General features: G+C 38.0%; 1 protein-coding gene across 1 annotated transcript; it reads right to left on the reverse strand.

The window, feature by feature from the left end:
* Window positions 1-356: 356 nt before the first annotated feature.
* Window positions 357-16,491, reverse strand: LOC122665105 (ATP-dependent Clp protease proteolytic subunit). Its single transcript, XM_043861171.1, has 2 exons — window positions 15,607-16,491; window positions 357-736 (listed from the first exon to the last, which is right to left on the reverse strand). The coding sequence occupies exon 1, from the start codon at window positions 16,393-16,395 to the stop codon at window positions 15,658-15,660; it is 738 nt and encodes a 245-aa protein (XP_043717106.1). The 5' UTR covers window positions 16,396-16,491; the 3' UTR covers window positions 357-736; window positions 15,607-15,657.
* Between the last annotated feature and the right edge of the window lie 5,985 nt (window positions 16,492-22,476).

The raw sequence follows: 22,476 nt of genomic DNA on the forward strand, positions 1-22,476 counted from the left end.
TAATCCAAAATCAAAATGTCCACCTAATTTAAAAAATAAGGTTAGTTGTAGTCTAAGTATAATTTAAATTTTTAAATGATCAGGTTAAACCTTGACTAAATTACCAGAAGTCAACCTAAACTGAGGCAGTTTGATCTCCCGAAATTCAAGCAAACAGCTTTAAAGGAAAATGTGGACATGAATCATTTTAATGTGTCTTTTTCAATTGGATTCTGAGATTTCCTTCCCTTATTGTTTATCAAGGGAAAACATCTAAGCGTCAACAGAAATTGTTAAAAGACAATCTGCAAATCTAATTAACTCCAGAAATTTCTTATGAGAAGTGTTGTATCGTATGGTGTGTGGAAAATGCAAAATACCCAGGTATCTCACCTAACTTAAAGTCTTCAATGTTATGTACTTCTGAGGCATGAGGGAAACAGCCCACCGAAGTCCAAAGTTAAATAGTAGTTAAGCCTTTCACAAGGCAAGTCTCCGAAATAGGTAGGTTATCCATATTTTATTCCTATAGTTTATAAGAACTTGCAGAGTCTCATCACTCTTTGATATGGGGTTGGAGCAATTCCCTTATTATCTGATAAAGTTGCAACAAGTCCCCCCTCCAATTAATTATACTTGAATCACATGTTCATTTTTGAAGATTGTGTCATAAAATCATTGGCATTTAGTTGAAGATGGCTGTGCAGCACCAAAAAGTGAAGCATCTCTAGTGGCAAGAGTCAATGATCCATGGCATCTATCAAATCACATTAGATGAAAGACCATTAATTAATGAGAAGCTTGCCTCAATATTGAACATAATTGTTGCCAAAGAAAAATGAAAAGTTTGCGGCAATAGGCACGAGCAGAAGAAAAAAACAACAAATGCTTTAGCAGTGGAAAAAGAAAAACATAAACAAGGAAACTATCCAAATTACAATATGATGGGGTGAATGGGGAAACTATGGAATCACACTTCCTGCCAATCTCATATGAGAACGCAATAAAGAAGCTGAGGAAGATAAAGTAGCCGAAGGATCAACAAATGTAAATCTTATACAAGAGTACAAAGAACATCCAATATCAATTCTTTTATGTGAGACAAAAATACTCCAATCCTTTAGGATCCTAAGAACCAACAATGCTTCAAAAGAACATGGTTTGGAAGATTTCCAGCAAGGTGAAGTATTTCTTTTGGATGGTGGTGAAAAATAAGATGTTAACTATTGATCATCCTATAAACTGAGGGTGGGAAATCCCCAGTAGATATTCCTCATGTGGTGGAAGGTAAGCCTTTTTCCCATTCTTGTTTGCTTGTCTTGTGACTTCGAAACTTTAGGACCATGTGCTAGGGAGGTTTCACTAAATTTGGCCTTAGCCTAAAGACATCACATCCTTGATCACTTCTCAGAAGTGCTTTAGCTTCTAAATTACAACTGAAATTCTATCATAAATAATTGATGTAGTTGGGCCTGTTCTGTATAAACCCATCATAATCTTCTGAGTGGCCTTCTTTTCCATCTCTTCTATATTTTATAATAAAATCTTTAACATATTTTTCCTCAGATAAATAAATATAAAAGATCCAGTGAACCAGGGACAAGTGGCCGAAACTCAATGTCAACATGTCAACTCAAAGGCTCAACCTGTAATTGTGTTCAAATGGCCGAAAGTCAATGTCAACATGTCAACTCAAAGGCTCAACCTGTAATTGTGTTCTCATGTTTCTAAATCTCGATAGAAACTGCATGTTTCGATCGAGATATATTGGTTTTGACAAGACCCGAGACAATACCTTGGGTCAAAATGGTTTCGTACCAGGTTTTAGTGGCCCGATCTACGATATCATGGAGTCGGATTATTTTTGAGATTGTTAAATTATTTAATGAAAATTTTGTTTTAAAAATATGATTTTCCCACAAATTTTTGAAAAAAATAGGGCTAATATGTGATGGATGGACTTCTAATTAATATATGTTAAACACTGTTGGCATATCTACGGTTTGACGGAGTCAGAATTTTTTTACTGCTTTTAATTTTTTTTTTTAGTATTTAGCTTTTTCAAAATTACTTGATGAAATTCAAAAAATATATGAAAATAAAAAAGAACCTATTCTGTTTTGGTTAGAAAAATCAAGAAAAAGATATGAAGTATTGGAAATATGTTTTCAGAACATGCTGGAAGAGATAGGTACGGTTGGCCCAGGAGTGAAGGAGCCCACAACATATGAGATGTACAATACTTGCCCCACCACAAGGAGTTGCAAGAGTATATTGAGGGGTTGAAGCCGATGTGGGAGAACTATGGAGTGACTGTGATATGTGATGATTGGACTGGACCCACCAGACAGTCCATCGTCAACTTTATGGTCTATTGTGATGGTAGGACTGTCTTCTTAAAGTCTGTGGATGCATCAAAGGATAAGGACACAAATTATGTAAGGATGTGATGGTACAAGCTGTTGAAGGAGGTGGTAAAGGATGTGAGGTGGAGAATGCGGTACATGTTGTCATTGACAACGGGAGCAACTTTAACAAGGCAGGGAAAAACTGATGAACAATCCCAGGTTCCGACTTTTCTAGACTCCATGTGCAACCTACTGCATCGATCTCATGTTGAAGGACATGAGGAATCCTAAGCTTGTCAAACAGGTTGTAGAGAGGGCAAGAAAAGTGACCACGTTTGTCTACAATCATGGGTTTTGCCCCACAGATGTTGAGCAAGTATGTTGGGGACTTGATGAGTCCAGGGCTGACACGCTTTGCCAAAAACTACATCGCTCTGAAGGGCTTTGAGACGAAGAAGGCTAGACTTAGGTCCATGTTTGCGTCACAAGATTGGTTTGAGTAGCAAGAGTCTGCTTCTCGTGGAGGTCAGGTAGCCCAGACGACCATTTCTAGTAACAAGTTTTGGAATGACTTGAAGAAGGTCGTTATGATATTTGAGCCGGTTGCCAGCTTGATGAGAATTGTGGACTCACAAAAGAAGCCCACCTTACCATACTTGTGGGCATTTATAGATATGATGAAGATTTAGGTTGAGGCAGTATACAGACGGGGTAACACAAAGTTCCTTGCCATAATACTCATGCATCCCCTGCATAAGGCTGGTGAGTTTTTACTTTATTCACTTCAATTCAACTTACTTGTCATTTAGTTTCTTATTCCCTAGTTTGCATTGTTTTCAGCATAATATCTCAATCCCAAGTACCAATTTCACATACTTGGAATGAGACAAGATTTTATAGATGCAGTTCAAGTAGTGGTGGAGAAGCTTGAGCCAAATTCAAGTGCTCAGTCCATTGCCAATCAAGAGGTGAGAGTCGTGAGACTAATACTTTGTTTGGTACTTAAGAACTTATGAAATTAAAATTTTGGTATTGATGCTAACACTAGTACCAAACACTGAAACGGATACAGATAAAAGCCTTCAAAGATGGCATTGAGAGTTTCGGCCAAGTAGTGGCCATTCTCCCTCGTACACTCCAAGAGGCGGAACCGATTGGGTGCCAAACGGCTGGAGGATCTAGTCCATGTGCATTACAATATGACATTGTGCGAGTAGCACATATGCCTTGGCATAGATAACAATACAACCCAATCCAGTTCAGCGAGGAGCACGACCTTATTTCATTACGCGAGGAGCACGATCAGATGATGCACGACCCAGAGCCAGAGCCTGACAGATTCACCAGGGAGAGTCAGTTCGATCATGCCATGCAGTATTAGGATCAGGATCACAGTGCACGTCTAGGAGAGGCTACACTCGAGGTCCACGCAAGCAATTCAGACCTGAGGAGGCAGCTGGGATGGGCATGGATGTATCGAGCTTGTCTGGCACACTAGAAGCCATGAGTTTGGGTGAGAGTGGAGGATCTAGGCACTGGCGTGCAACATCCTTCAAAAGAGAGAGCCCCAGTCCAACACAATGGTGATGGTGGCTTCAAAAGCGTCGTTTCAGCTATTGGGTATAGTAGAGGGCCATCCTTCGAGAGCACCAGTTCAACATTTCAGCTGTTGGGTATGGTGGAGGGCCATCCTTCGAGAGCACCGGTTCAACATTTGGAGGGTATGGCGGCTATGAGGGCAGCTACAGTGGTGTCTAGGGGTGTAAGTTTGGCCTTGTCGACCCGAGCCAGCCCTGAGCCCGAATAGGGTATGGGCTGGATTTTTCAACCCTGAGGGCAGGTTAGGATTGGAATTATCAGGCCCGGGGACATGGTTGAGGTCTCGGGCTGAGCCCGCCCCGCCCCTGTGTTAGCTTATGCTTTACAATTTAGTGTTTACATATTACAATTTTTGTTTAGTATCTAATTATCTATTGAATGAAAGTATATAAAATTTTAAGATTGGACCAAGTTTTTTAACCCAAAGAAAAATCTAATAGTCAATTGAGTATGAAACAAACCAATACCCAATCACATGTTTCCCATTTTTTTAAAGCAAAGGACGACACAAATGGAAAAAAAAGGAGGGTCAGTTAGGGTCGCAAAAATAGGGTCAATCAAGACCAACACGGCCTAGCCAGCCCAATCAGGGTCAACCAGGGCTGGGTTGGGTTGGGCTGAGCCCGACAGGGTTGGCTTAGGGTGAGATATCTCAACCCAACCTAGAGCTGGGTTAGCTTGGGCAGAGCTAAGAGGACTTAGGGTTGGGCTGAGGTTTAAAAAAACCAGGCCCAACCTGGCCCTGTTTCACCCCTAGTGGTGTCTATGGTGGATCTTCTAGTTCATTCCCCAACATTGAGTGTGGGGTTGGGTTATGTTTCGTCGACAACATCTTCTCATATTTGGACCAACAATTTGTGTTGGCTCCACCCAATTTCAATCTTAGTGAGCCATTCTCTAGGTTGGGATACCTTTGATATGTTGATGATGGAGCTTATAGGTAGGCAATAATAAACTATCAGAACAATTGGGCCCAAAACATGTCATAGAATACATGTGGGGTGCATTCCGAGGAGTGGCTACGATATATTCAATCACACATAGCTCGTACAATGGACTCACCAAGAAACTCCACGTGGAATTGAGTGGTGAATATTGTATGCATGTATTTCCCTAACCTAATGTATATTTTTTTTGTTTTAATTTCATATTTACATTTCCAATAGCTAAATTATATGTAGACTCAATGTTTATAATATGGCCAGTGTACAACAATATTCAATGTAAACTAGCAAACTTGGGTATAACAACACAACAACACAACTCAGCCTTATCCCAACTAAATGGGGTCGGCTAGACGGATCCTTATGAAGACAAAAAAACAAAAGACCTTAATCTATGCACGTCTTTCCTCACCACTTATCCTAGGCTTATTTTACGCTTGTCCCTAGCTCTTTTAGTACCTTCAATCTGAATCAATTCACTCCTCAGAACTGGAGCATCCGGCAGCATCTATCGAACATGGCCATGCTACCTCATGCAACTTTCTCATAGCTTATCTTAAATCGGGGCTACTCCCAAACCAACTCTAATATGGTCATTTCTTATTTTATCCTTCTTGGTTTTGCCACTCATCCATCTGAACATACTCACCTCTGCTACACTCAGCTTATTTACATGACGCTTCTTAACTGCCCAACACTCCGCACCATACATCATTGCTGGTCTTATGACTGCACTGTAAACTTTTTCTCCAAGCTTTAAAGGAATCCATCAATCATATAGTACTCCAAATGCACCTCTCTGCTTCATCCGTCCTACTTTAATTCTCTATGAGACATCTTCTTCTATATCACCTTCCTTACTGATGATTGATCCTAGATACCTAAAATGGCCACTTTGCAGAATTCTCCATCTCATCAACTTTCACCCCCACATTATCCGTCCCAGAATTGCTAAAGTTACATAGATATACTCTGTCTTTATTCTACTTATCTTAAAACCTTTTGATTCCAAGGTTGATCTCCATAATTCCAGCTTTTGTCTCATCCACCAAAACAATTTCATCAGCAAAAATCATGCACCAAGGAACCTCATCTTGGATGTCTCTGGTTAACCAAACTATAATTGAGAATTCACTAACTTGACCCCCGCGGTTCTTACACTAGTCACCCATTATACATATCTTAAATTATGTTCACATATTACTACTTAAAACATTTCTCCTCCTCAACACATGCTAGATTAAATCTCTAGGAACTCGGTTATAAGCTTTTTCTAGGTCAATAAAGACCATATGAAGATCCTTCTTGCTCTCTCTAAATCTTTCCATGAGTTTCCTAAGTAGGTAGATAGCTTCTGTTGTGGATTTTCCTAACATAAAATCAAATTGGTTCTACAATATAGTGGTCTCTTGATGCAGCTCCAAGAAGGAAGAAGAAGAAGAAGAGGCCTTGAACTTAGGGTTTGAATAGGGAGCCATAGATTAGGATTTATTATTTTCCATACTTAGTTTATTTTCTTGTTTTTAGATTGAACCGGTTTAGAATTGGTTGCATCCAATTGGTTCAATGGGTCTAATTTAAGTGAAGTGTTCCTATTGGTTAATAGGTTCTTATATCCTATTGGCTAATATGGAATCTACTTTAAATTAGTTGTTTTTAAGTTAGATTCTTTTATTTTAAGTTAGTAGGGGTAGTTAGGACATTTACTGTTTTAATTTAATTGAGTTAGATTAGAACTCTCCCTTCCACGATTTTAGAAGGAAGAGACATTAAGTTGTACTAGGATTTGGCTTAGGCCTTTATTATAAATAAAGTAGATCGTGGAGGGCTCCCCCACAGATTATTTGAATTTAAAAAACAGATTTCATGGCTGCCATTGCTGCTGTTCCTATGGACTTCAAGGTGGAAGGGTGGGTGGATTCCTGCAACTCTTTACGCCGTGACGGCTGGGAGGATCTCTTTTCGAAGGTGGTTTCATCCTTCAAACATTCAAGCTACTGCCGGTGGATTCCAGTGTGAATTTGAATTTTCTGTTTTATTTTCATAAACCCTAGGAGGATCTCAGTTCTATCCAGATCTGTTTACCCATCAGAAATCATCCAAACTTTGACCACAGCCTCCCCTCACAGTCCCCTAAACTCGATCCTAAGCCCAGCCCTATCCATCCATCTAAACCCTAGCTTTAGTGATTTCCCTAATTTCAAAAAACCCGAAACCCTAACCCTAATTCTGCAGGAATTTAAAACTGAACCAAATCTTGTTTTTTTTATATCATAATAGTCCCCTAAACCTGCATATTAAAATCATATAAGACCCATTCCCAAATTCCCATCCTAAACCCTAGAATTAACCTAAAACCTAGGCTGTCCATGTGAACCAGCAGCCCCTTTTGCTATTTATCCTATTATCTGGCTCCTAGTAGGTCTCCTACCTATCTAGGACTACATTATCTCTTTTCTCAATTGTGTCTCGATAACCCTCTCCTATAATTTCATAGTATGACTCATTAGTTTTATGCCATTATAGCTGTTGCAACTTTGGACATCGTCTTTATTTTTGTAAATTGGGACCACAATGCTTCTCCATTCATCTGGCATTCTCTCGGTGCACATAATCTTATTAAACAGCTTAGTTAACAAAGATAAGCCACAGATTCCTAAGCTCCTCCACACTTCAATTGGGACCCCAACTGGGCCTGGAGTCTTGGCTATTTTCATTCTTTCTTAGTGCTTTTTTATATCAAAAACCTTAATTTTACGTATACACCTCTGACAGGTGACTTGATGTGTAATGCTTTCTTCTGGTGCACTATAACTCGGATGGGTTTCATTAAGTAGGCAATAGAAATAACCATTCCATCTCTCTTCAATATCCTCATCCTTTGCTAGGACTCTACCATCATCACTTTTAATGCATCTAACATGGTCAAAATCCCTACTCATCCTTTCCCTCATTCTATCTATCTTATAGATAGCTTTTCCTCTTCCTTGGTGTTCAGATTGTTATAGAGATCTTCACATTTTTTTGCCCTTGCATTCCTCACAATCTTCTTAGCTTCATTTCTAGCAGAACTATACCTTATTAAATCTTCTACATCCTTAGTCCTCCACCATGGCTCAAAATTAGCTTTCTTAGCCTTGATGGTTTGCTTAGACCTCATCATCCCACCACCAAGTCTAGAAGAATGACGTTTTCCTTTCGATTCCCTAGGACCTCTTTAGCCACCTTCTTTATACGTAGACATCTTGCTCCACATCAAATTGGTATCTCCCTCCAAGTCCCATTTTCCTTGTTTGACTACTCTGTCAGTAAATGACTTCAAGGAGTCTCCTTTCAAGTTCCACCACCTTACCTTAGGGCAAATAGGCTCTCCCATCTTACGATCCTGTGTGATGAGACACATATCCATGACCACCAATCTATGTTGAGTGGTAAAGCTCTCCCCTGGGATAAGTTTACAGTCCCCACAAAACAATACAACCTTCTAGTTAGAAGAAATCTTGCTATTATGATGTCCATCGGGTGATTAAATGCTCCTCTCTTTTCAAAGTAGGTGTTTACAATGGAGATCATAAGCACAAATCAAACCTTCTCGATCACCCCTAATAATATTTTCTCCTTCACAAATCTATTAATCCATTTAAATGTTCATTAACTAGTTGGAGTGTAAGAAAGACAATAGACTACCTTTTTCCAACAGTTTGATGCATATAATCTTATCTCCAAGTCTTTTAACATCCTAGATCATTCTTTAGAGCTTTATCCACAACTATACCCACTCCACTTCCATTACTTTGCTCCCCCATACACCACAGTTTAAAGTCATCCAACTCCTTAGTTTTCTTACCTTTCCATCTAGTCTCTAGAATACATGCAATATTAATCCTTCTTCTCCTCATCACATCAATCAGTTCTAGACTCTTACACTGTTAAGGAACCAATGTTCCAAGATGCAAATCTAATCCTACACTTTTGAATTTGCTTCTTAACCCACACATGACCACAGTATGAGAGCCCTTGATCACTTGTCATCGCATACGGGCTCCAATGCAGCGCAGCACTTACAAAGGATGCCCTAACATAAGGTCGCACAGTTTCTGACACAAAACCTAATGGTAATAAGACACTCAAGAAAGGATCCATGCAAAAGAGGATTGGCTGATATAATACAGTACCGGCTGCCTACCTGACGCACCAAAAATATAGTTAAAAATAGGAATATATAATATATAGAGATACGAGAAGAAAGTTAACAAGGTCACCATAAGGGAATCGATAAACTATGGAAAGATTTTAAAACAAAGGGGACCATGGAGGTAATAAAAATAAACCATGTAAGAGGCTTCTATTAGGTAAGCATGGAGATAATAATATGCAATCCGATTAAATAAGATATAAACAATTTAGAGTAACCAGAAATAAAAATAAGCAGTAATAGTAATATGACTCAGCCAAACATAAAGAGATCAAAGCCACAGTGATGAAAAAGAGAAACAGGGGCTGAACTAAACATACTTGCAGTTCATAAACAAAAATAGAGAAAACACAAATAATAATATGTAATCTAATGAAATAAGATCTAACCAAAACAGGGAGTCAGCTTGAGCATGAGACAATATCACCATGGTACTAAATCTCGTTTCGTTTCGGTATTTCGGTCTGACCGAAATTTCGAGATACCGAAATTTCGACTAAATTTCCGAGATGCTGAAATTTCGACTAAATTTCATTGAAATATGGTATTTTTCTGTGGGTGTAAAATGCCAAAATGACCGAGATTTCCGAAATTTCGGCGAGATGACCGAAATTTCGAAATATTCGAAATATTGCACGTGACTTTTTCAATATCTCACGATATATCATGAGTCCACGATATTTCGTCGATATCTCACGAGATATCGTCGAAATATGGTATTTTTCCATTTCGGATTGGTATCGTATCTCGGACAGCTCGAGATATACGAAATTTGGCGAAATATCGCTGAAATTTCGCGAGATTTTGAACTATGAATATCACTAGCAAACTTGGGTCCAAACCACAAATACCATTTTGGGTTGTTTTTATGCGAAACTAATTCATGGAATAGCTGTAAAATATTTAAAATAGGCAGCACAAAAAAATTTAGGTCCAAAAACCATTTTCTGGACCTCGAAACCTATGTTTCGAGTCTGGCCCAGAAAAATACCGCCTGGTCGAAACCTGTCATATCTCGGCTTCAGCTTGGGTAGAAACCGGCTTCAAACCAAGATTTTGAACCTTGGTTCTCCTCGACCCTCAAATAAACATTACCTATTTCACATATCTTCAATCCTCAATTAGAAATACCTTCCTTGCAATTCTGTAAATAAACTGAAGATTTCAGAGGGCGACAATTTGGTAATAAAACAAGCTTTTCAAGGGCCACTTGAGGATACAAAGGGAAATAGTATCTATTGAATAGAGATGATCTCGGAATGGAAAACAAATTAAGGGGACAAGTGGGGATAAAGGCAAAGGGAGGGGAATTAATGAAAATTAGGAATCAAGGATAAAACAAACCCATTGATGAAGGCTGTCTTCAACCTTCGAACCAGCAGCCAGCGGAAGAATAGATTCAGTTGCAGGCAATAGAACTCCCTTGGTTCAGCACCTTTCAACGTAGGATTTTAAGCATAAGCTCTCAACACCTAACCCTCTTAACGTCAATCAACAATGGCTCCAAAATCTCAGGTAATGAATTAACATTTTCTCTGCAAACCAAACCTGGCAGTAGTACTGAATCCAGATTTGGTTGTAGGTTTAGTTCTCTTAATGGGAAGGGGCTTAGGAATTGCAACTCTAGGGTTGGTTTTGGGTTGCCTATGAGTAGACAACCTACACACAAGGTAGGTAGAGAATAGAAGAGGGGTGAGAGAGAATCAAACCAACTCGTGAGGTCTGAGAGTGATGCTGGGACATGAATAGAAAGAAAAAAAGGAAGACGGGAACTAAGGAGGGAAAATAACAATGAATGAGACGAAGGGGAAAGAATAGGAAAGAAGAAACAATAGTGGAGTAAGATAAGAAGCGAGGGGATGGGAAGAGAAGGCCACACTGTCACGGATACATTTTTTGCGGAATCAATCTCCTCATGTGGAGCCTTAGCCAATGCTTGACCAAGGCAAGCCTAAGGCCACTCAAGGCATCTTGACATTCACCCAAACTGATTTAATAACAATCAACAGAACATGGCTTGCGCACAAACCAATAAAGATATGTCAAGGCTTGCTCAACCTAGCCACACTGATGCCTCACTGCTTGCTGATGTGGATCCAAAGTTCCAATAACCTGACTTGGATTGTAAGGAAGGAGTGGTAAATTTGTAATAAACCAGAATTTGCAAGGGGTTTTTTAGGCATAGACTAGGTAGCTAATATAAGAGAGGGATATGGAGGTAATTAGGATTAAGAGTAAGGGACAGTCTTAGAATCAAAGAACAAAAAAAAAGGATAGGAGGGAATTAAGGGATTAAAGAGGGGTAGGTTTGTAAACCCAAAGAAATAAAGGACTAACGAGAAGAAAGGAGAAAAGGAAGATCATCTTCTACCTTGGAATAGAAGAGTAACTAATGTAGGACAGGAATGAAAGTTCAACCAGTCCCAAAACAGGATCTGAAATCAGGGAAAAGGTTCAGCTCGATGGGGTTAAGGCTGGGTTGGTTTGGTGGATCAATGGGTGGGCTAAGGGTAAAGGTAAGGTGAGGGAATAGGTCTGGAATAACATGGAAGTCAAGGGATTAGGCAAACAAATCTGCAGCAGGGCAGTTGTCTCTGCCGATTTGGTCTGCAGCCTGGGAAAATAGGGTTTAATGGAGTCTTAGGGAGATTTCTTATTGAAAGTGATCTGCAGGTCAGATGGAGCTAAGGGATCAAATGGAGGCTATAGGATGGGGAAGAAGTGTTCAAAAGATGGGAGAAATGTGATGGTTGGATTGAGCAAGGAAAGGGTGTAATGGAATTAGAAGGTTAGGCTGAAGATAGAAAGTAACCTGAGAATGAAGGTCTGAGCAGCAACAGGGAGTCTCGGTTGAAGAGAAAAGCCTTCTAATGGCTCGACAGCTTGTAGGAGATGAAGAACAGCAACTGGTAAGAGACCTCCTGGGCTTCCCACCGCAAGGAGTCAGCTAGATCATACACTAGCTCCTGGCCAAGGATCAAACACCAAGGGATTACTACAGTAGAAGCAGCAGCTTGACAGCAATAGTGAATAGCAAAATTGTGGGCTACTTGCCCTCCTGGGTTGTCTTTATATATTGCAATGAAAAAAAATAACAAATATCAAAATTAGAAGGTCCCAAAATAGAAACTTCCAACCCCACCCCTTACTTGGGTTACAAGATACTATCAGTTTCTAAAACTGATGTGAACTTCTAAATCTTGACACCTACGAAATATGAAAATAGAAACTAACTTCTTACAATGAAATTAGAAAGTAAATTTCCTAGACTACTAACTTAGCCCACATGGCTGACCATAACTTAAACTAGACCAACAAATTGAACCAACCGGTTCACTGGTTTATTACAAGACTCAATAATAAGACATAACACAACCCAGACAAAACCGTGGCCTGCAGCTGGGCAGCAGCCTTCTTTTTTTTCTTCCTTGAGTACACCCTTGGTTCTGCATCAGCAGCAATGATGGAATGGAGGTTTGAAGGGAAACCTCTTTCACGCAAGACCCAATAGACTTAGGGCTTTGGAATTTGAAGCACAATCGAAGATTCTCTGAGATTCAGGTAATAAGAGACCCCAACACTTACCTTCAAAGCAGAATAGCATCTCAGAATTCCTTGCTGGTGACTAGGGAAAGGGCAGATTTGAAAATCTGGATGAAACCCCAACTGTGATGAGATTTAGATCCCCAAAATACAGAATCTGGATCATTTTTTCTTTTTATACCATAATCACCTTCTAAAATCTCGAACTGATCCAATGAGAATCAAAAGGAATCGTTCTCACTGTTTGGGGCTGTAAGCACCGTCAGAAACAGGGGTGGAGAAAGAAAATAGAAAAGAAAGGAGGAGGAGGAGAAGGAGAAGGAGAAGAAGAAAAAATCGCAGGGAAGAGAAGAGAGAGAGAAGGGAATATGTTCACACAACCTGATCCGTACCAATCCGGCACAACTCAAAATAAAACTTCATTCCCAATCTGAATCTTGCGTGATTACAAACTATTATTTAAAGAAGAAAATAAAAGACTCTTAATAGTGATCTAAAACTGAAATTAAACTTGACTCTAACCGGGACTCATAAACTCCTAAATAGACTCTATCACTAATTAGTCTAATAAAACTTAAAATAGAAAATTACAAGATAAATCAAACTAATAAATTAAATTCTTAAATCTGATTTATACTGAGAAAAACCACAGCATTTAAAAGTTGAAAATTGCACCTACCACCGAAAATCCAGTTTTGTTCTTGAACTAGGGGGTGATTTTTTATCCTTTTGGAATTTGATTTTTCAACTATTTTTATTGGATTCAAATAGGGGACATTTTATTATGTATGAATACTATCTTAAGTAAACAAAGCATTTACTTAAATGATATTTGGCATAAATAAGTGCTTGTCTAGACAATTATGATTCTTAGTACTTGGGTCAAAACCCACAAGTACCATTTTGAGTGTTTTTTTTTTGTGTGTGAAAATAGTTCATGCATTGTGTTTAGAATGTCAAAAAAAAGCTGTATACAATAAATCAGATCAAAAAAAGCATTTCTGGGCCTCGCAACAACCAACCAAGTTGGCTGTAAAAAAACCACAGGTTTCGACCATATCTCGGTTTCTGGCTGGTCGAAACCAGAGTTTTAGAACCTTGGTTCATTCAAGATCACTGATCCTTGGAACAAAGGCCGTCAATTAAGCCGGTCAAGCAAACAACCAATGCTACGGGTTACCGCACCCCTAAACAAGAAGTATTATGGCAATCTAGCCTTTAGGACAGATTAGGGATATTAATCAAGTATAAGGGTATTTTTTAAATTTGGTTTAGGGGTATTGTTGTAATTCAATCAAAAGGTACTTTTTTACTCTTTTTTTGTGTTGTCTTTTAAGTTTTCTAGTTACTTTGAAAGGTAAGTTTTAGTTCCTCATCGTACAAGTAACTAGTAATTTGTGGTACAAGGAGCTAGTTGCCTAAAGCAAAAGTAACTAGTTGTCTAGTTATATAAGTAACTAATTCCTCGGGGCATAAGCAACTAAGGCTTATGGAAGCCCATGCCAATATAAATGCTTATAAGTCATTTTGTAAGGCGGTTTTTTGCTTGGGAATGATCTTGTATGACTTCAAATAGAGCTGATTGAAGCAGGATGAGCATTGATGTTCTTCAAGGAGTGTAGTGTTAACTTTACTTAAGTAGAAGCTCTCCTACAAGATTTAGTTTTCTATTTTCTTGATGTTCTTCAAGGAGTGCTAGTGTTAACTGTTAACTAGTAAGTAGAAGCTCTCCTACAAGACTTTGTTTTCTATTTTCTGTGTGTTCACTATATTTTCCTACCCTTTCTATTTTACATTACAACCCTATTCAAAGTTTCATCTTGAATCTTGTTTAATTACAACATAGTCCTTTGCATGCTCCAGTACGGAAGGGTGATTGGTTTAGGTTGAATGAGCTAAAAGAGAGAGGGGTAAGCCTAAAATGACTCTAGGAGAAGTGGGGAGGAAATGACATGCACAGCTTAGTATTAGTAACAAGTATGGCTTTGAATAGAGCTAATTGGAGAAAAAGGATCCATGTCGCTGACTCCATTTAGTCAGGATGAGAAGATGAGGCTAGACGGATATTTTTCCACACTTCCACCACAAAACACTGTTCAAGGTTATTTTAGTTGTCAAGCCTAGGCCATAACTTTTCTGAATGCTTCTTCTCTTATCTAATACTACTTAATTACCGATATCCTGTTTAGGACCTTTTTTCCCACCTCTTTCCCAAAAGCATTAACCTATTCCCCTCCATTAAAATCCTTCAGCTTTTATAATTTTTCAAAACCAAACCTATCCCTGAACCATTGTTACATCTGTCCGCAGAATCCCCAAGTGAGCATGCATGCCATTTCCCAAACTGAAAATTGGCACTTCAATAGAACCTTGAAAACTTTAAGAAAAAATAAAAAATCTTCTAAGTGCAAGCTAGAGGGTTGATTGTTTTGAATCCTGTTCAGCACTTCTCTTTTCTTGAAGTTTATTATATTCTCCAACATCAACCTTCTTACTATAAGCTATTCCTAACTAATTTTTTCCTTTTTAAAATCTACTTCCAATCTGGACTAATTTGATCAAATAGCATACAACTTGTGGCCGAGGTTAAAGCTCAGTCTAACCTTGATTAGTTTGTGTACTATAATCCTAATTTTGGTCAGCTTGTGTTTGTGTAATTTCTCTCCTTATTAGCCTATCCATGTCTATGTTAGGACTTCCCAATCCATCCTTCATAACAGCCCATGCCTTGTCTTACATAAAATCGATAAAAACAGAACCTTTTCCATGATATAACTTCATTCAAGTAGCCTCAGATAAAACATTGTATTCCACAAACCCCTACTAGCTTTGCTCATCCATGGATAATTCCACCAATTTTCTAAAACGTTGTAGCAGTAACAATCAACCAAAAAAACAAAAAGACAAACTTTCTTCCGAATGAATCTGCTTTTAGCAGATACAAAATGTAATCCAAATTAACTTAGCCAAAACGACAAAAGCACTAGCAGACTCATACCTGAAGCCAAAAATAATAAAGCATAAAAAAAATTGAATCCCCTGCCAAATCCTAGCTAGAGCCCTCCTCTTTCCCTTTGTTCCCACCGGCCCCTGTGCTTGCAACTGCATCTGTCACCAGAGTCATTGGCCTATTCTCAATAACCTCATCAATCAAACCGAACTCTTTTGCCTCGTCCGGCGACATGAACATGTCCCTCTCCATGGACTGCTCAATTTTCTCAAGATCCTTCCCAGTATGCTTCACATACAACAGATTCAACCTCTCCCTCAACTTGAGAATCTCCTTAGCCTGGATTGCTATATCACTAGCTTGCCCACTTACCCCACCAGAGGGCTGATGGATCATAACCCTAGCATTCGGTAACGCTCGTCTCTCACCCTTTGCACCGGCCGTCAAAAGCAGAGAACCCATCGAAGCTGCTTGCCCAATACATAGAGTACTCACTGGAGATCGAATGTACTGCATCGTGTCGTAGATCGCAAGGCCGGCAGTGACAACTCCCCCGGGAGAATTGATGTACATGTTGATGGGTTTGGATGGATTCTCGGATTCAAGAAAGAGAAGCTGAGCAACCACGATAGAAGCCGTGTCATCGGCGATCGGACCGTTGATGCAGACAATACGCTCTTTCAGGAGACGAGAGAATATGTCGTAAGCTCGCTCTCCCCTTGAAGTGTGCTCGATAACCATGGGTATCAACCCATACGACCGCTTCGCCACGAATGGAGAGGAGAACTGTGTAATGGCAGATAGAGATGGTTTTCTGCTAGAGATTCGACTCCACATGGCTAACGAGGGTTCTCTCGGAGAAGGAGAATTGCTAGGGTTTATGACAATTAGGGTATTAGCGGACCTCAAGGGCAATTCAGTTCCTCCTCTGTTCCAGAATTTAGGAACAGTTAACCATGAAAGTGCAAAATGGCTTCGTTAGGGCAAATTTCACGTTGTTTGTGACTTCACAGTCAATTGAAGAGTCAGATAAAATTATTATTTTTGTTCGCTATTTTTAATGAAAGAAAATTAGGGGCAAGAAAACCATAACCGGTCGTGTACCTGCACCAGCGCAGGAGCATTTAATAAGTGAATGATGAGATTTTTTAGTTCACGGGGACTGAACGATAATTTTTAGCGATTCTATGCGTAGTAGGGATGTAGACGGATATGATTCGGTTTCGATAGTCTTATATCCGCATTAGCATTCGATTAGTTTTCGGATGGATTCAAATAATGCTAAACGGATACGGACATGAATATGGATCGAATATTTTATCTGATTACAAGTAAATATAGCTTTTCGGATAACTATAGCGTATCCGCATCCATTTAGTTTTTAGACGGATTTGGATAGTACTAAACGGATACAAATACAGACACAAAAACGGATATCGATTATTCATTTACACCCCCAATGTCTAGAGACTCTAGACGCAAAAACCACCTGGATGGATTAGCATTCCCTGAACAGTATCACTAACTTTTTTTTTTGTGAAAATATTCCTAAGAGTCATCATTACCTTGTTAGTTCCAGTGCAAAAGTTTTCATCAAGATAGAAAATCGGGGAGTAATGAATTAATTTTCCCAAGGCCATTCCTCATGCCTGGATTAGCTAAGTCACCACCTCCTAATAATCCTTTTTTTTTTTTTTGATCAGTCAAGAAGATAAATTTTATTAAAGAAATCAAACTATAGATAAACTCTAGCTTGGATAGTAATGAATTAATTTTATTAAAGAAATCAAAAAAGTACTAGCAAGAACTAAAAGAATAATATATTTTTTCAGATTTCAACAATGAAGAAGCTAAGATGAAGGATTTAACCAAGTCACAAAGAGAGGGTTAGAGGGGATATTCAATCCTTAAGCCTTAGGATCCAACAACCAAAATTCTTTTGGTAAAATCACAAGTGAGAAACATATGTCATTCAGTTTCAAGTTCTTTATTACAAAAGACACAAAGAGGATTGATACTAAGAAAACAAGCTAGTTTACTTTTAGTACTTAATGTGCTTTCCAAAACCTTCCATAAGAACAGTCGAAACTTTAGATGAATTTTCAAATGTCACAAAAAATGTCATGGACTCATAGAACTTAGATCCCAACATTACCTTGTTGAGTCCTAAGTAACCATGTAACTGTTATCTTAGTTGAAAAAACACCAATTCTACTAAAAGGATTTAGAAATCATTTAGATGATGTCTATTTAAAGGAAACGAAGAATAGCAGAGGCCTCGTGCATTGGATATAATGTACAAACAATATTGACATTTCATTTACTATTCTTAATACGCTCATTAGCATATGAATAGAGGGTAATAACCAATTGAGATGTTGACACTCTAAAATTATTCAAATACAGAACCAAGGATCGAATCAAATTGAAATAATAGAACCATCACCAACAAGCTAATTGTTGAAGAAAAAGAAGCATTTCGGAGATACTATTCCAAATTAGAGAGCCCTTATAGGGGTGTCAATCGGTTGGGCCTGGTCTGTATCGATTGGGCCTAACTGGGCTTAACCAAGCTTGAACCCTGCACCGCGATCATTTGTTTAGATAATCGGGCCAGGCCTGGACGGGATCTATTGGGCTCGGGCTATAATCAGGTCACTAGAATCGGACCTTAACTGGGATATGGGCATGTTTAAATCTAAATTGTATTTAAATGGTGCAGCCCTAAAACTTTCATCAAATTTGAACAACTTAAAACATTTCATGTCAATTACTGTTTGATCCATTAACTCACCAAAGACATTCTGTAAACTCTTCAAACAGATACTTACCCAAAACAAAAAAAACACTCTGCAAGCAGATCTCACTGCAACAAAAGGCGTTTATGCCACTGTTAAAGTTACCGTTGCCATATTACCAAAAAAAAAAAAAAAAAAGAGTTACCGTTGCCATTATATTTAGTGAAAGAAATGTATTTTCGGCGATGATAATAAACCATCGTAAAAAATTATATTTATTGTAGTGTCTTACCATGCAATCTGATTTTATTATTATTATTATTTTATGTTTTTGTTTTCACCGTTGTGATGTACAGAGAAAAGCATGGACTAAATAGCACAAAGACCTAAGTCAAGGCTTCTCAACAATCCGGGAAAATAAATGCCAGTGTGCATGTGGGTTGAGTTATATGCAAAGTTACTATCATGTAGCAAATGTAGAAAGCCTAGTTTTTCTCTTTTTCTAGTATTTACTAGTAGATTTGATTTTTCTTTTCTTCTTTCTATAGTGGAGATAGTCGCACGTAATGACAGATCACTGCCATATTATTAAAAGTTTGTGGTAAGAATGGGTTTCATTTTAGTGCCCGAAAATAATATTCTAAAGCTTTCGTATGTTAACCACTAATTTATTTTTTTTGGGGTAAAAAGAATTCCAACCACCAATTTGAGCAGCTACTTCTGAGAACCCAATGACCATCAAGATTGCAAGGACTATATCAAGATAAAATTAAGATTTCCTGTCAAATTTATCGGCTCAAGCACCTGAAACATAGCCTACAAAGAGAGGGAGGGGGGAGGGGGGGGGGAACATCTGAAATATATGACGAGAGATGGGTGAAACTCCATCATAATTAAATAATTTTTCTATGGGTGTTCAGTGGGTGGGGAGTCAGGTCTATCTCTAGGAGAGATTCTAAATGCAATGATTTGAAGGGGAGGGGAAGTTTACAAGTTAAAGAGTCGAGCTAGGTCAAACTACGGCAGACTAGGTCGGGCCTAGACTCAATCAATCCGGTCGGGCACCCGATGGACTAGGACCCCACACCGGGACCACCCGATTTCCCCCCCCCCTTCTATTTTTCTTTTTCAAATGGTCTTCTAGAATCATGCGTTATGTGCCACAAATTGCACTTGACTTTGAAGTTTCCTTTATTGATGATTGACATCATAGCCACCAATAAGGAGTTGGGAAGCCGAAATCAGCATTAAGATACTACCTCCTATGGTCCTAAAAATCTGCCATGCCTCTTATATTTTTCAACATGTGAGAGATTATCTGAATATTGAATTTTGTGGACATATTGAGTACTCTTCTTTAATTATCTTGTTGGGAAAGTTTTAGCCTAGAAGTAATACGTATACATCAATTTTTCTTTGTGGATTGAACTGTTAAATACTCTGTGTGTGACGGATTGGCCACATTCCATTCAGTGGCTTCACGAGCTCGGTGCGAGTGAAGTCACTAGTTGTACACACTCCCCCCCTCAATAAATCTCCTCTTTACCAAAAAAAAAAACAAGAACTGTTAAAGAAAAATACGAATGGATCTCTCTCTCTCTCTATATATATATATATGTCAAATGACAAATCTATCCCTATTGTGGGAGGGGAGAGAGAGAGACACACAAGAAGACATTAGCTAGCGTAAGCTAATACAAATACACATTGAAATATGGGAGAGGATTCTCTACCTAGCAATTAACGTGGCCCTTTCACCAATGTGGGGCCAATCACAACATGCATGGAAGCATGAACAAAGGGCACGATATTTTGCATTCATAAGGGGTGAGATGTTCATTTCACCTCCAACTATGTCTGGGCTCAGACACCACACTGTTGGGCAGGGGTTTTTTCCCCTTGAAATATATAGTTAGACACTTAGACTCGGCTTGAAAATATGATAGTGGTCTCCAACCCACATGTTCCCTTTCAATAAGTGATTAGAATTGCCTTTACCTAAAAATAGTGATTAGAATTGCAACTTGCCCTCTACTAATCTACAATTAAAATATGCTAGAGTTTACCTAAAAAAAATTAAAATACGCAAGAGAAGATCGATGGTAAATCGACATGTAGATTATTTAGATAATAATTGAATTAAGAAATGCGATTTTTTAGATAGAGATGCATTGATTTTTTTTATCTTTTTAAATGTCTAGGAAAAATAGAGGGGGTTTGATAAACTTTTTTTTGTTTCAAAAAAAATTTCTCAACTAATTTATGTGATTTTATTCTATTTCTTTTCACTTTTTGTTGATTAATTTTCTTTCTGTTTTCAAGGACCCGATTTTTATACATGGCAATGTACACATTTATATACATGGTTTGATCACACGGGGGCATTGTGTAGTAGAGGGCACATTTGGTATTGCACACTCTCCTCTCCCCATTTGATAGTAGAAGCCACGGCCATGCTCATGCGTGTTCATGCATGTCCATGAACAATTTTTTCCAGTCGTAAAAAAAGTTTTAGTCACAAGTTAATTTGTTTTTTTAACCCAAGAAAATAATAATTTCTTTTTAGAATATAGAAAGGGCCAATTTGGCAATTATAATGTTTAAATAGATAATATTGTATCTTCAAAAGATGTCATATGCCAAATTTAGTATCTCATCTCAATTTCATGAAACACTATGTGTCAAAATCTTTTCCTATAATTTTAAGGACAAATCTATCCTAGTATCCTTCGATTCATCGCCCACCCTAGGATTCACAGACCCATCCTACCCAAAATACCCTCTTGATGCCTTCTCCCTACCCATCCCACACCCATAGTGAATGGATTTTCATTCACCGTGACTGGAGGGAAACTCGGTCCAATTTAATAGTCCAACTTTTCTGTAAAAGAGAAAAGGAAGGAAAAAAAGGAGAACGAGATTTCAATTGAAGTGCAGTTGGAAAGGATTCCTCTTGAAGAGGTTTTTTGATCACATGACATCTAATGGCGTTCAAATTTAGCCGATGCATTGTCCACATCAACATATAATCATGGATCAATTTATAGATGAATCTCATTTTTCTACATATCATTTAAACTTTTAATTAATTTTTTTAAAAAAATTTGGTACTAGGTGCAATGCTTGACCATTGAGAAATGAAAGTTGAGAGTCTCGATCCTAATAGCCACGTAGTTAATTAAGAGAGCTTCTCCAATTTGACTTCCATCCATCCAATTGTCAAAAATGATCAAATGAATTGAACAAAGGCCACTATAGTTGCAATATGTTCCAACTTTTTTAGTCTGTGGGTAAACAACACACTTAGTACACTGATAAATGACCTAATGTTAGTACATCAAAGTCCATAATACTTAATTATAATGATAACGACCTCTCAAACTTGAAGATCGAGCAATCAATAATTATAAATGGAATCATGCTCTTAAACAATCGATAGTAATTCATTTAATTTTCCTAAATGATCCAGTTCAATATACACAAATATGTACACTTGCATCTATATTTAGAAATATCATTCCTATCAATGCACCATGCCACGCGAAAACCATATAAACAAAATGTCAAGTTCTATATGTAGTTATGAATAATACATGATGTTAACCTTAATTAGAACAAACAACCACCCAATTGCATGAATGCAAATTAATTATTATTTAAAGCAATCAAATTAGGTTTGATGGAGAACATCAAATTTTTTTTTCTTCGATAAACAACATTAAATTAATGTCATATTAACTCTTTATTTATTTCATAGCCTCTACAATCTCTCCCAACATAGCCGCAATTCATATGTTTCTAAAAATCTGCTATAAGGCAGCTTAGTTGGACACTTAATTTCGTGACCCTATTGCCAGCCCACCTTTAACTTATGTGTTAAATTTCAACCTAAGAGCTTTATATGTGACATAATAAATATGTCAAATTCTTTAATAAAATTTTTACCATTTGAGATTAAATTTAATATATAATGAACCATATGATTGGGTTTGGTTTTGAAATGGTTCAATTTCCTTCAATGCCTAGAGTTTTGTATCATTTTTCTATTTATATTGGAAACGTACACAAGAAAATCTATTGAATGGTGAGCATAACCAGATGGTGTTCTATATAAATGAGTTAAACTTAAAGGGGCCATACAAATAACATTTCTGGGAGGTTTTTCATGCCCAGCGGCATG

This window comes from Telopea speciosissima, chromosome 6, assembly GCF_018873765.1.
Source record: "Telopea speciosissima isolate NSW1024214 ecotype Mountain lineage chromosome 6, Tspe_v1, whole genome shotgun sequence".
Classification (NCBI taxonomy): domain Eukaryota; kingdom Viridiplantae; phylum Streptophyta; class Magnoliopsida; order Proteales; family Proteaceae; genus Telopea; species Telopea speciosissima.

Bases quoted from the DNA above. Each gene is read 5' to 3' on its own strand.
- LOC122665105 (XM_043861171.1), bottom strand. From the start codon at position 16,395: ATGTGGAGTCGAATCTCTAGCAGAAAACCATCTCTATCTGCCATTACA.